The 13,546-nt window shown below is 32.1% G+C and overlaps 4 protein-coding genes across 4 annotated transcripts; 3 read left to right on the forward strand and 1 right to left on the reverse strand.

Annotated features, from left to right (window-relative positions):
• Nucleotides 1-2,812: 2,812 nt before the first annotated feature.
• On the reverse strand, nt 2,813-3,379 carry LOC140920487 (uncharacterized). The gene is made up of 2 exons (XM_073368768.1): nt 3,170-3,379; nt 2,813-3,055 (listed from the first exon to the last, which is right to left on the reverse strand). The coding sequence occupies exons 1-2, from the start codon at nt 3,377-3,379 to the stop codon at nt 2,813-2,815; spliced, it is 453 nt and encodes a 150-aa protein (XP_073224869.1).
• Nucleotides 3,380-6,551: 3,172 nt separating this feature from the next.
• Nucleotides 6,552-7,598, forward strand: LOC140920488 (uncharacterized). Its single transcript, XM_073368769.1, has one exon. The coding sequence runs from the start codon at nt 6,552-6,554 to the stop codon at nt 7,596-7,598; it is 1,047 nt and encodes a 348-aa protein (XP_073224870.1).
• Nucleotides 7,599-7,633: 35 nt separating this feature from the next.
• On the forward strand, nt 7,634-8,639 carry LOC101488641 (uncharacterized). The gene is made up of 4 exons (XM_073368770.1): nt 7,634-7,841; nt 7,933-8,025; nt 8,099-8,200; nt 8,328-8,639. Exons 1-4 carry the CDS (start codon nt 7,668-7,670, stop codon nt 8,637-8,639), a joined length of 681 nt encoding a protein of 226 aa, XP_073224871.1. The 5' UTR covers nt 7,634-7,667.
• Nucleotides 8,640-11,423: 2,784 nt separating this feature from the next.
• Nucleotides 11,424-12,771, forward strand: LOC101488980 (uncharacterized). The gene is made up of 2 exons (XM_004499963.4): nt 11,424-11,702; nt 11,812-12,771. Exon 2 carries the CDS (start codon nt 11,825-11,827, stop codon nt 12,641-12,643), a length of 819 nt encoding a protein of 272 aa, XP_004500020.1. The 5' UTR covers nt 11,424-11,702; nt 11,812-11,824; the 3' UTR covers nt 12,644-12,771.
• The last annotated feature ends 775 nt before the right edge of the window (nt 12,772-13,546 follow it).

The raw sequence follows: 13,546 nt of genomic DNA on the forward strand, positions 1-13,546 counted from the left end.
AAAAAAGGATGCAAAAACAAAACAAAAGACTAATAAGCAGAAAATTAGAGAGGGAAAAAAAATATAAGAAAAATGATACCTTACTCCTGAATTGTTGTTTTGCTAGACCGATTGTTTCAAGACCGGATTTTTTCCTTCTCTTTTGTCAACTAATCTCTCTCTTTTTTATGTGCTCTCAATTTGTGTTTTCAATTCCCCTTTTGTCTTCTTGTTGCCGACTATTTATAGACTTTTGTGTATAGATTTCAAAAGAAAAAGAATAATTGTCAATTGATTACCATTAATCTATTTTTGTTGGTTTCTTTTCTTTTAATTGGCCACAATTATACCGATTCTTATTGCTATTGATTCATTTCTTCGGTTTTCTTTTTTATTCAATTGATCACCATTATTCTGATTTTTATGACCATCAATCAATTTCTTTTTGGTTTTTTTTCATTTATTTTGATCATCATTGCATCGATTTTTATGACCATCAATTCATTTCTTTTCAATTTCCTTTATTTTTATTTCTTATTATTATTTTTATATTTTAGAAAATAGTCTGAACAAGAATTAGAGGCAAACAAGAACCGAAAACACTTGTGATTGTTAAAAGCTTATATCCCTAATTATTTATTTTTATTTTTATATTTATTCATATATATATACATATTTATTATTATTATTATTATTATTTCCTTTTTAATAAAAAGTAAAAATAGGACAAAATTAGGTGTCATTAGCTGCCCCTCTTTACTTAGAATTTACTTGAGAATCAAAGTAAAAATAAGTAAAGATAACAAATTCTAATTTTGTCCGAAAAATAATTTTTAGAAGAATTCGTTTCGTTTTCCCGACTTCAAGATGCGAGTCATTTTCTCGTCTTCGGGTGCGAGTCGTTTTCCAAGCTTCAACATGTGGGTCGTTTTCTCGGCTTCTAGGTGCGAGTCGTTTTCCCGGCTTCAACAGGCGGGTCGTTTTCTCGGCTTCGGGTGCGAGTCGTTTTCTCGGCTTCAACATGCGGTTCGTTTTCTCGGCTTCTGGGTGCGAGTCGTTTTCCCGGCTTCAACATGCGGGTCGTTTTCTCTGCTTCTGGGTGCGATTCGTTTTCCTGGCTTCAATATGCGGGTCGTTTTCTCGGCTTCGGGTGCGAGTCGTTTTCCCGGTTTCAACATGCGGGTCGTTTTCTCGGCTTTAAATTTGCAAAATTTAATGAATGAATGAATGAATGAATGAATGAATGAATGAATGAATGAATGAATGAATGAATGAATGAATGAATGAATGAATGAATGAATGAATGAATGAATGAATGAATGAATGAATGAATGAATGAATGAATGAATGAATGAATGAATGAATGAATGAATGAATGAATGAATGAATGAATGAATGAATGAATGAATGAATGAATGAATGAATGAATGAATGAATGAATGAATGAATGAATGAATGAATGAATGAATGAATGAATGAATGAATGAATGAATGAATGAATGAATGAATGAATGAATGAATGAATGAATGAATGAATGAATGAATGAATGAATGAATGAATGAATGAATGAATGAATGAATGAATGAATGAATGAATGAATGAATGAATGAATGAATGAATGAATGAATGAATGAATGAATGAATGAATGAATGAATGAATGAATGAATGAATGAATGAATGAATGAATGAATGAATGAATGAATGAATGAATGAATGAATGAATGAATGAATGAATGAATGAATGAATGAATGAATGAATGAATGAATGAATGAATGAATGAATGAATGAATGAATGAATGAATGAATGAATGAATGAATGAATGAATGAATGAATGAATGAATGAATGAATGAATGAATGAATGAATGAATGAATGAATGAATGAATGAATGAATGAATGAATGAATGAATGAATGAATGAATGAATGAATGAATGAAAATGAATGAAAATGAATGAATGAATGAATGAATGAATGAATGAATGTGTCGGTTTTTATTAATATTTTTATTTTGATCTCCTTTTTTTTTGTGCTCTTTTATTTTCTTTTTCTTCCGTTCTTTCTTTTTTCTTTTTTTTCTTTTTTGAAGAAGAATTAATATTGTGATGTGAAGTTGGATCTCATGTTATTGTCTGCCTTGTACTGTAAACAACCTATACTATATCCGATTTTATTGCAATTTATTGTATCGAAGTATGGCATATGTTTCACTTTCCAATACATGATAATCATAAGATGCATTCAGGAAAAAGAGTAAAATTATAAAGGTAATAACAGTTTATATGAATATATTGAAATAAAAAAAGAATATACATAAGATAAAACAAAAGAAATGGGTGGAAGACCTGACTTGGTTGCTAGTAATTCAATGATAAAGAAAAAAAAGAATATACATAAGATAAAACAAAAGAAATGGGTGAGAGACCCAACTTGGTTACTAGTAATTCCAAAGTAGACTGTACTAACTTCTCATGTGATAATCCGATCCATATTGTTCATTTGTCTTTTTGAGTATATATTCTTTGTTCTTGTTTTTCTTCTTCTCTCAGGTCGCCCTTTTGGGTTTTTAACCTAACAGATATTTTTGTGCACCCTAATTCTTGTCCAGGTTGCCCTTTCAGGTTTTCAACCTAGCGGGGGTTTTTTTTTTTACCATAGTTTTTGCCTAGGTCGCCCTTTCAGGTTTTCAACCTAGCGGGGGTTTTTTTTTTTACCATAGTTTTTGCCTAGGTCGCCCTTTCATGTTTTCAACCTAGCGGGTATATTTTTTTTGTACCCTAATTTTTGCCTAGGTTGCCTTTTCAGGTTTTCAACCTAACGGGTATTTATTATTTAAGCATAATACTTTTTTACGGCGTCTGAGTTTACAGGAAGAGCTAAATCTTTTCCATCCATATTCGTAAGGATCAAAGCTCCACCTGAGAAAGCTTTCTTCACGACGTATGGTCCCTCATAGTTAGGAGTCCATTTCCCACGATAATCCTTTTGAATGGGTAAGATTTTTTTCAGCACCAGATCACCTTCCTGGAATTCACGAGGACGTATTTTTTTCTCATACGCTTTCTTCAGTCTTTTCTGATATAATTGCCCATGACATAAGGCCGCCAACCTTTTTTCTTCAATCAAATTCAATTGATCAAAACGCGTTTGTATCCATTCCGACTCCTCTAGTTTAGCTTCCATTAATACTCTGAGCGAGGGGATTTCTACTTCAATAGGTAGCACAGCCTCCATCCCATATACTAAGGAAAAAGGGGTTGCCCCAGTTGAAGTGCGTACCGAAGTACGATACCCATGTAGTGCAAATGGCAACATCTCATGCCAATCTTTGTATGTTATAACCATTTTCTGAATAATTTTTTTGATGTTTTTATTTGCCGCTTCAACTGCACCATTCATTTTTGGTCTGTACGGGGACGAATTGTGGTGTTGAATTTTAAAGGTGGCACACAATTCATCCATCATTTTGTTATTTAGGTTTGTGGCATTGTCAGTAATGATCTTGCTTGGTAGACCATAACGACATATTAATTCCCTTTTTATAAATTTGACTACCTTGAAGCATATGTGGAACCATTCTCAAAATTAATGTTTCCTTTTTTTTATCTCACCATGTCTTATCCAACATGTATAGCTTTGATCAATTTCATGTCATACTAAATGTCCTTCCAATTCATCTTCTCTAACGTGTTTTCCAAGACAACATTTTAAACAAGGACAAACGAATCTATTTGGATCTTTTGCATTCTTCACTACAAACTCAACAAAGTCATTCACTCCATTTTCATACTCTTTTGACAATCGATTGGCAGACATCCATTTCCGATCCATATTATATGACCTATATAAATGCAATTACACAAATAATAAGCTACTGATAACATTATACCAATTTATAGTACACATATCTAATATTGGAAAATGGAAACCAAGGTCCAAGTCTGATTTCAAAACAAAACTGATCAAAAAACTTCAAAAAAGAATAGATTTTATATGATTTATTATGTAACAATTTATTAGTTTTAGTGACAACAACAAATTAATAAATACAGTACCTGAGACAACGTATCCAATTTTTTATAAAGGAGGAGCAGTAGATGGCGGCACAGTACGTAGAGGAGATGAGGGTTCGTAAATTTGTTTTAAATTTGCTTTTATTCACTACAAGAATTTTTGAAGTTTGCAACACTTGGCCTGCGACGGTTCTGAAATAACCGCCCTCACCACCACATTGCGACAGTTCCTGGGGCGGTTTTCGTCAACTGTCGCCACCATACCACCATATAAAGCACACGAGTGGCATTTTTCACCGTCACCACCAGTTTGCGACGGTTCCCGATTTTAATCAACGGTCTTCGTCGTTTAGGGCATAAACCTCTCTTGTGTTTCATTTTCCAGATTTTGTAATTTCATTTCTCACTCTCGCGTGTATTCCTTTCTTAGCCCCGCGCACATCCTTTCTCAATCCTAAAATTTCTAAAAACCCCTAAATCTCTCAACCTATGTCAACCCTAAAACTTCTGAAGGAAATGAAATCGAAGACAAACGAAATCTACTCTGTAAAAGAAGGTGATTTATCATCTTGGAAACAAAATCAACTCTTTCAAAGGTAACCATTTAGTTCCAGATTGATTTGTTTGCATTTAATGGATAAACTGAAGTAAATAGCATATGTTAATGATTGGTTTGTTTTAGATTGGTTTGTTTTAGATTGGTTTGTTTGCTTTTAAAAATAATTTCCAGATTGATTTGTTTGCATTTAAAACTAGTTTACAGATTAATTTGTTTGCATTTAAAACTAGTTACAATTGGTTTGTTTCCAGATTGGTTTGTTTGAAGTAAAGAAGTTGATTTGTTTGCATTTAAAACTAGTTTTCAGATTGGTTTGTTGATGATTGGTTTATTGATTGAATTAGTTTCCAGTGATAGTGTTTCTTTGTGCCCCTCTCCGGTGATGGCGCTGCTTTCAGCCTATCTCTGGTGACGGTACAGCGTAACACTTATCCATTGACGGCGCAACATAATACAATAGGTAAGATAATTTTATTATGTAAAAGTTGATAGAGTTATATAGAGATATACATGTTGTCTTTATTCTGCACGTGTTAAATGCGCAAGGCTATTTATGCCATGCTGGCAGCTTCTGTTATAGTCAGTTATGCCATGCTGGTGCTGATAGTTAAAGCTCTACCTTCATCATCTTGTATATATACTTACCTCTATAAAAATTTGAAATCAATGAATATTTAATCAAAATGTTGCATAGCAACACTTCAATGAATTCTATCAGTAGATGTTTCAGATAATAGTGCCCCATTTCTTATGGATCTCAAATGAACAATAATTCCACCTATGCTGCTGAACTGATATATTTGACCTTATCCCTTGTTTAGACTGTAACGTAAATAATTTATTTATTTACCATAAGAAATTGAACCCAGCGTTACATTTCAAAATCAAGTTGTTTGCTCACTGCTTCTACAAGGCTAGTAACTTGTTTGTAGTTTCAACTTAGGGAATAAAGTGATATAGTAAAGATTTGAAATAGTCAGAATGATTTTTATATCATTTTCCTCTCATGATTATCTTCTATTCCCTAGTTCATGTTATTGTTTGATCAAGTTCCTTCATGAAAAACTCAAAACACCACTTTCTTTCTCAGTAGAATGAAAGAAAATTTCAGACTGCCTTGTTTTGCATAGTGTTATCAAAATTCAGCAGGGACAATTTTTTTCTTCCCTTTTTTGTACTGAAATTGTTTCAGTGCTAAGTTTGAGTGCTATGTTCTACACTTTGAGTGCTAAATTTTGCACTTTCAGTTCTAAGTTAAGTTTTTATGGAATTGATTTTTTGAGTGCTAAATTCTGCACTTTCAGTTCTAAGTTAAGTTTTTATGGAATTGATTTTATTCAAAACAATTTTTGCCAAACATAAGTTAGGCATAGGAACAGAAGTTACCTATTGGTGTCAATCATACTGGAGAGTGTTTGGTGTTAGTTTTCATTTAGTTATTTTAAAATACAAGAGTAAAGATTGATTTTCATGGTAAAATACAAGTTAAATTATATATTTTTTAAAGGACAGATTTAGACATGATATTGGAAAATGATTAATTTTGATTCCACTTAACCGTTTAGTTCCATTTTTTTTGTGCGCCAAGTGTTATCTTAATTTTGAAATTAATCATAATGAATGAAAGCATCACAAACAAATTTGGTCTAAAATATAAGTAGATTAGTGATTGGTTTGTTTGCTTTTAAAAATAATTTCCAGATTGATTTGTTTGCATTTAATGGATAAACTGAAGTAAATAATAATATATGTTAATGATTGGTTTGTTTGCTTTTAAAAATAGTTACCAGATTGATTTGTTTTTCGAGTACTATATACCTGGTCTAGTTCTATATTTTGAATGTTTATCGAGTACTATTTTCTATGAGTATGAGGTTGTTATGTTTTGTTCCTTTATGCCTAGTGAATCTATTCTGTTTAAGGTCAATCTTTTTTTTGTTCTAAGTTGAATTATGTTCTTTATGTGTCAAAATAACATATGTTAATCTTCTTTATAGCAATGGATAAATCATGGATTAAGAAGCCACACACATCGGGTGAATATGATCAAGGGATAAAGGAATTTATTAATTTTGCCTATCGAGATGAATTAGAAAATGGCGAAATAATATGTCCTTGTAAACGTTGTGGTTTCAAAAAACCGCAGAGTAAAAGTGTAATGTATGATCACTTAAAGTGCAAACCATTTCCAAAGGGATACACCCTTTGGGTAAATCACGAGGAGTCCATAGGAGAAACTAGTACTATCTCACCTATTAGTATTTCTAATATAGTTCAAGACACAGTTGTCGTTGATGATCATATGCAGAACATGATTAACGATGCTTTTGGAGTCGAAGATCATGCAAATGAAGTACCCATTGAATCAAATGCAGAGAAGGAGAAAAATGCAAGTCAGCAAAGGTATGAAGAGGCCAAAGAGTACTATGAATTAAGTAGAGAAGGAGAAAAACCTTTGTATGAAGGGTGTGTTAAATATTCAAGACTATCTTTTTTGGTAAAGTTGTATCACATCAAATGTTTATGTGGAATGGCTGATAAAGCCATGACAATGGTTTTAGAGTTATTAAAAGATGCATTTGAATTTGCAAATATACCAAATTCATTCTATGAAGCCAAGAAAACAATCACCAAGCTTGGTTTAAATTATGAAAAAATCCATGTTTGTCGGAATAATTGTATGCTTTATTGGGGTAATAAGGAAGATGAAGAAAGGGAGACCTGCAAAATTTGTAACACTTTGAAATGGAAATCAAAAGAAAAAGTTGGTGAAGTTGGAGTGTCTAGTGATGGCAATAATCGAAAGAAAGTTCCTGCAAAAGTTCTTCGTTATTTTCCATTAAAACCACGGTTACAAAGATTATTTTTGTCCTCAAAGTCGGCCGAGGATATGAGATGGTATGCAAATGATAGTAAGAATGATGGAATGTTGAGGCATCCTAGAGATTCTGAAGCATGGAAATATTTTGACTTGACACACACTTGGTTTGCATCAGACCCGCGAAATTATAAACAACTGAATATTCCATCAATTATAAACATCTGAATATTCTTTATTGTTTTGATTGTAAACTAATTTTTTTTTTATGATTATGCTAGTCAAAATTTGTTGTTGATGATGAAGACAACAAAAAATATATCCTTTCCAGCCTTGGAAAGAAATGGCGAGATGCACGACGTAGGTTGTTTAAGAAATTTTATAAGTGGGATCTTTCTTTGGAGGAAAATCTACAAAATTATCCACGTTCTATTAATGAAGACCATTGGACTATTTTTGTCCAATACAGGCGTAAGACAGATACAATGGTAACTATTCTTTTGTTGCGTTGTCATTTGTTTTCTATTGTTTAGTTTTTTTATGTCATTTGTTATCATTGTAGGAGAAGGCTGATAAAAATGCTGCAAATAGAGAAAAGCTAACAATCCTTCATACATTAGGCTCTAAGACGCTTGCAAGGAAGAGGGATGAGTTGGTAGGATTTTTTCAATCTACTATTGATTGCATACTTAATTGAACATGTACTTATTACATGTGTTTACTTGTAGGAACTGAGAGATGGTCGAAAATACAGTAGGGGTGAAATGTATTCAATTTGTCATAAAAAGTCTGATGGGTCATTTGTCAACGACGAAGCCAAGGAAAAATATGTAAGTGTAAATAATAGAAGTGTTATGTAATTGTAAATATTTGTTATTGACCACCTTATAAATCAAAGATGCAACTGTTAGTTTTGGTAATAGTGAGGAATTTAGTTTGCTTTATCTGTTTGCACAGGAACAATTGCAAGCTGAAATTGGGAAGACTCCTTCTCCAAATGAAGCATTTGTTAATGTGTTTGGAAAAGAACATCCTAGATATGTTCGTTGTATGGGACTTGGAATAACACCGTCACAAATTACTACATCTACTTCTCACTCTGTAAGATCAACATCTTCCTCTGAAGCTAATGAAAAGATGGAGAAAATGCAAGTTGAAATTGATAGGCTTAAGAAAAGAGATTTTGAAGTTGATATGTTGAAGGAGCAAATTGCTTTCTTGATGCAAATGCAAAATTCTAGAGACAAACAGATAAAATTGTTTTCATAGCAAACCTATTTAAAAATCTTGTGAGAACTGTTTGTCTTTGATTAAAAATATCAATTGTGTAAAGATTTCTTATAGCTATAAGAGAAATTTAGTTAATTAGTTTTGACAATATTTATCAATATTCATTGAGGTTAATATATACTTTTTTTTTTCAGGCAATGGACATAGAATCGCCAATAGATGGTAGACGTTCATCTGAGTCCAGCCACCAACCTGATGATCGTGGAACAACTTCATTAGGGACTAATTAGATATTTGGATGAACTTCTAAGTTTGATGGAGTTGTTTTGTATTGTTAGCTACTCCACTAATTAATGTTTTGAATATTTAAACTATTTTATTTGTTGTTTTAGTTAACTTCAATGTATGAATTGGTGTTATTTGTTTTGCAAAATTATATAAATTGGATTTTAGGTACAATAGTTATCTTGTGAGAACTGTTTGTCTTTGATTAAAAATATCAATTGTGTAAAGATTTCTTATAGCTATAAGAGAAATTTAGTTAATTAGTTTTGACAATATTTATCAATATTCATTGAGGTTAATGTATACTTTTTTTTTTCTTCAGGCAATGGACATAGAATCATCAATAGATGGTAGACGTTCATCTGAGTCCAGCCACCAACCTGATGATCATGGAACAACATCATTAGGGACTAATTACATATTTGGATGAACTTCTAAGTTTGATGGAGTTATTTTGTATTTTTAGCTACTCCACTAATGTTTTGAATATTTAAAATACTTTATTTATTATTTTAGTTAACTTCAATGTATGAATTGGTGTTATTTCTTTTGAAAAAATTATATAAATTGGATTTAGGTACAATAGTTATTAATTATGTATTTAAATTATGTGGATGGTATTTATGAATATTTTTTATTTTAATTGATTAAAATTAGGAAAAAATTGTATCATATTTTTTTTTTAAATTATTAGGTTTGCAACGGTTCAAACTGTCTCAAAATAAATATAACGACGGCTGATAACTGTCGTAATTGTTCAGAAATAAATAAATTTGAGTGTGTTTTAGCGACGGTTCTAACTGTCGCAAACTGTATTTAGAGGCGGTTAGGAACCGTCGCAAACTGGCTTCGCGACGCACGAATCTGCGACAGTTGCAGAACCGTCGCAAACATCAAACTACAGCGGTGACAGCCGCTGCAAACCCCCTTTTTAACCGCTGCAAAACGTTTTTTTTCTTGTAGTGATTTATTTAAAGTAAATGATTTTTATTTAAAGTGAATGTGATTTTTATTTAAAGTGAATGATGTTTAAAGCGCTTATGTTTAAAGCGCTCTAAAAACGATGTAAAACATTATGTGAGGGCGCTTCAATTTACAGTACTGCTTTTCAAAAAGCGTTGTAAAAGCTTTGTAAATATTATGTGCAAGCGCTATGTGACTCTATATGATCCGACAACATCACTTTTTCCACAGCGCTTGTCAAAAAAACGTTGTTGTATCCTCCGTTATTTTTACGTGTACTATACAACAGCACTTGTATTTATTAAGCGCGCTATAAAATGTCATTTTTGGCATAGTGTCGAACATAAAAAGAAAATTGATTTATATTTTTTTTGAATTATATTTAATCTTAAGTAAAATAATGATAATACCATACAATAACACTCCGTCCTACATATATAAATTGGATGGTATTTATGAATATTTTTTATTTTAATTGATTAAAATTAGGAAAAAATTGTATCATATTTTTTTTTTAAATTATTAGGTTTGCAACGGTTCAAACTGTCTCAAAATAAATATAACGACGGCTGATAACTGTCGTAATTGTTCAGAAATAAATAAATTTGAGTGTGTTTTAGCGACGGTTCTAACTGTCGCAAACTGTATTTAGAGGCGGTTAGGAACCGTCGCAAACTGGCTTCGCGACGCACGAATCTGCGACAGTTGCAGAACCGTCGCAAACATCAAACTACAGCGGTGACAGCCGCTGCAAACCCCCTTTTTAACCGCTGCAAAACGTTTTTTTTCTTGTAGTGATTTATTTAAAGTAAATGATTTTTATTTAAAGTGAATGTGATTTTTATTTAAAGTGAATGATGTTTAAAGCGCTTATGTTTAAAGCGCTCTAAAAACGATGTAAAACATTATGTGAGGGCGCTTCAATTTACAGTACTGCTTTTCAAAAAGCGTTGTAAAAGCTTTGTAAATATTATGTGCAAGCGCTATGTGACTCTATATGATCCGACAACATCACTTTTTCCACAGCGCTTGTCAAAAAAACGTTGTTGTATCCTCCGTTATTTTTACGTGTACTATACAACAGCACTTGTATTTATTAAGCGCGCTATAAAATGTCATTTTTGGCATAGTGTCGAACATAAAAAGAAAATTGATTTATATTTTTTTTGAATTATATTTAATCTTAAGTAAAATAATGATAATACCATACAATAACACTCCGTCCTACAAATTGAGTTAGTTATGAAAAGTTAGATCTTTTTAGAAGAACAAATAAAGTTAGATGAAAACCGTTTTTGGCCGTATATTATAGTGGCATGAAATAAAATCAAGAGGAGATAAAAGACCGCTAAATAGAATGTTAACTTTTTTATAAAAAAAAATTAATAACTGATTCGTGATATAAGAACGAAAACCAATTCGTATACATTAGCATTTTCTATTTTAAAAATAGTTATTTTTTAAAGATGAATTTTGAAAATTTATTACACGTGCCATATCGAGTAATCTTCGCATCTTAGTACATATAACTAACTAACTATAAATAAAAACGATAAGAAGAAGAATGGTTGCTTTGTGGCAGTGCGTAGCGCTAAAGAACAAACAAGAATACTTTCTCTCTTCAAATCTCATTCTCAGTACAAGTTACATTTTACACCATAAAACATATTCTCTTTAATTATTATTCTTTTTCCTCTTTAGATCTTTAACTGTTTTAATTTATCTCATTCCCTATGTTTCTATTAATATAGTTTCATATATTATCAAGAACACAATTCATTGGGGTTGATTATTTATTTCAATTAATCCCCCCTCGTTTTCTCAAATCCCAAATCAATACCAAAAATCAAATCGGTAACAAATCAACCGTATTTAAAAATCAATTCCTATTTTCGATCTTAATATGTATAAATTCATTATTTAATGTTTCTTTTTTATTTGATTAATTTAATCTGATTTGCAGTTATATTACTTCAATGTCGTCCTCAAATTCACCATGTGCAGCGTGCAAGTTTCTCCGACAAAAGTGCACACAAGAATGCTACTTCGCACCCTACTTTTCGCCGGATAATCCACAACGATTCGCTTCCGTTCACCGCGTCTTCGGTGCAAGCAAGGTTGCCAAGCTCTTAAAAGAGCTTCACGCCGAGGATCGCGAAGACGCGGTGAAATCATTAGCATACGAGGCTGAGTCTCGTATACGAGACCCAGTCTACGGATGTGTTGGTTTCATCTCGGTCCTCCAACAGCGTTTAAAAGAAATTCGAAATGAACTTCAGATAGCGAAAAAAGAACTTTTGAATTACAATTTTAACCCTCAAACTATGAATTACCTTTTGGCTAATCCTGGAACGGTTATCATGCCTCAGCAGCAGCAGCAGCAGCAATGGAACCCGCAATTTGCGGGTTTGAATAACGGATCTAACAACTTCGGTAATGATACAGTTGGAGGAGTAGGAGAGTTAGTTGTTTCTGATGCTCAGCAGCATCAGGAACAAGAGTTTCTAGAAGCTCAGCGGTTTGTTGCCGCTACTCAACAAGAGTATTTTCTTAGGTTAGGTGGTGGTGGTGTCGGTGTCGGTGTCGGTGTGGCTTCTTCATTGGGTATGGGAAATTTTGAAAATGGTGGTGGTGATTATTATCGGATTGAACAACAAGGTGAAGAACAACAACAAAATTATGTTGCTCTTGGGAATGGTCATCCTATTGAGGCACAACTAATGTTTTCTCCACAAAATCAGGAAACTAGTGAGGATGGTAGGAGCGTTGGTAGTGCTCATCCTTCTTGTAATTGATTTAATGGTTTCGTTTTAATTGTTTTGTTTTGTGGAAATTCAGAATATTGCATGGATTTGGTAATATGTAAATGGTGATCATATATATCTTTAGCTTTATATAAATATGAATAAAAGTACTAACGAAATTTGGGTTTAATTGAAAGAGGTTATACTATTATAACGTATTGAATAGTGATGGTGACATTTTTTTTTCTTCTCTTTTTATTTTTTCTAATGGAGGTGGCATATCTTGACAGCAACTGAGGTTCTCTCTTTGGACCTATATTACAATTTTTTTTACTTTTGTACAATATTGGATGAGTTCTTTTAAGGACTGAATTTTTATGCAAATTTGAATTGGTTATTGTTGTTTGTGATTTTCTGCAGTTATAAACATTGGGTAAGTTTTGTAGTAAAATGGGTGAATTTTGTGTTTTGCAGAGCAAAGAGTAAGTTTCAAAACCACACTTTTTACTTATTATTTTGGCTTATCTATGATTTCAAAGCTTCTTGTGAGTGCATATTTTATATTTTATGATGATATTTTTTATTAGTTAGAGTAATTTTCTAAGCATCTTATGTCTTTGCCAATTTTGGTTTTTCAACTCGAAAATTTCAAAATGGTTTTAATGTCCTGATTGTCTTTTTGATGATGTTGAAGGGGAAAAAACTAGAGCTTTACCAAAATGCAATTTCAATCTCATTCTTGAAATTCATCCAGTTTCCTCTTTGTAGAACTTTAGTTTTCTCTTCTAATACAAGCAAACCAAATAGTACTTGAAATGCTGGAGAGAATGTGTTGTTTTTCGGGAATAGTGATTCATTAGAAGCTGAAAACTGGAATCATATGAATGGTGTTGTTTCATTGTTAAGTTTCATTTGGCGTTGTTTCCTTTTGGTGGTATTGTCTTAGAAAAGGTT

The sequence above is a fragment of the Cicer arietinum genome, chromosome 5 (assembly GCF_000331145.2).
Source record: "Cicer arietinum cultivar CDC Frontier isolate Library 1 chromosome 5, Cicar.CDCFrontier_v2.0, whole genome shotgun sequence".
Classification (NCBI taxonomy): Eukaryota; Viridiplantae; Streptophyta; class Magnoliopsida; order Fabales; family Fabaceae; genus Cicer; species Cicer arietinum.

Bases quoted from the DNA above. Each gene is read 5' to 3' on its own strand.
- LOC140920487 (XM_073368768.1), bottom strand. From the start codon at position 3,379: ATGAATGGTGCAGTTGAAGCGGCAAATAAAAACATCAAAAAAATTATT. The intron at 3,056-3,169 runs GTATTAATGGAA...CAATTATATCAG, and splicing joins TAGAAATCCCCTCGCTCAGA to AAAAGACTGAAGAAAGCGTA.
- LOC140920488 (XM_073368769.1), top strand. From the start codon at position 6,552: ATGGATAAATCATGGATTAAGAAGCCACACACATCGGGTGAATATGAT.
- LOC101488641 (XM_073368770.1), top strand. From the start codon at position 7,668: ATGATGAAGACAACAAAAAATATATCCTTTCCAGCCTTGGAAAGAAAT. The intron at 7,842-7,932 runs GTAAGACAGATA...TTATCATTGTAG, and splicing joins TATTTTTGTCCAATACAGGC to GAGAAGGCTGATAAAAATGC. The intron at 8,026-8,098 runs GTAGGATTTTTT...GTTTACTTGTAG, and splicing joins CAAGGAAGAGGGATGAGTTG to GAACTGAGAGATGGTCGAAA.
- LOC101488980 (XM_004499963.4), top strand. From the start codon at position 11,825: ATGTCGTCCTCAAATTCACCATGTGCAGCGTGCAAGTTTCTCCGACAA.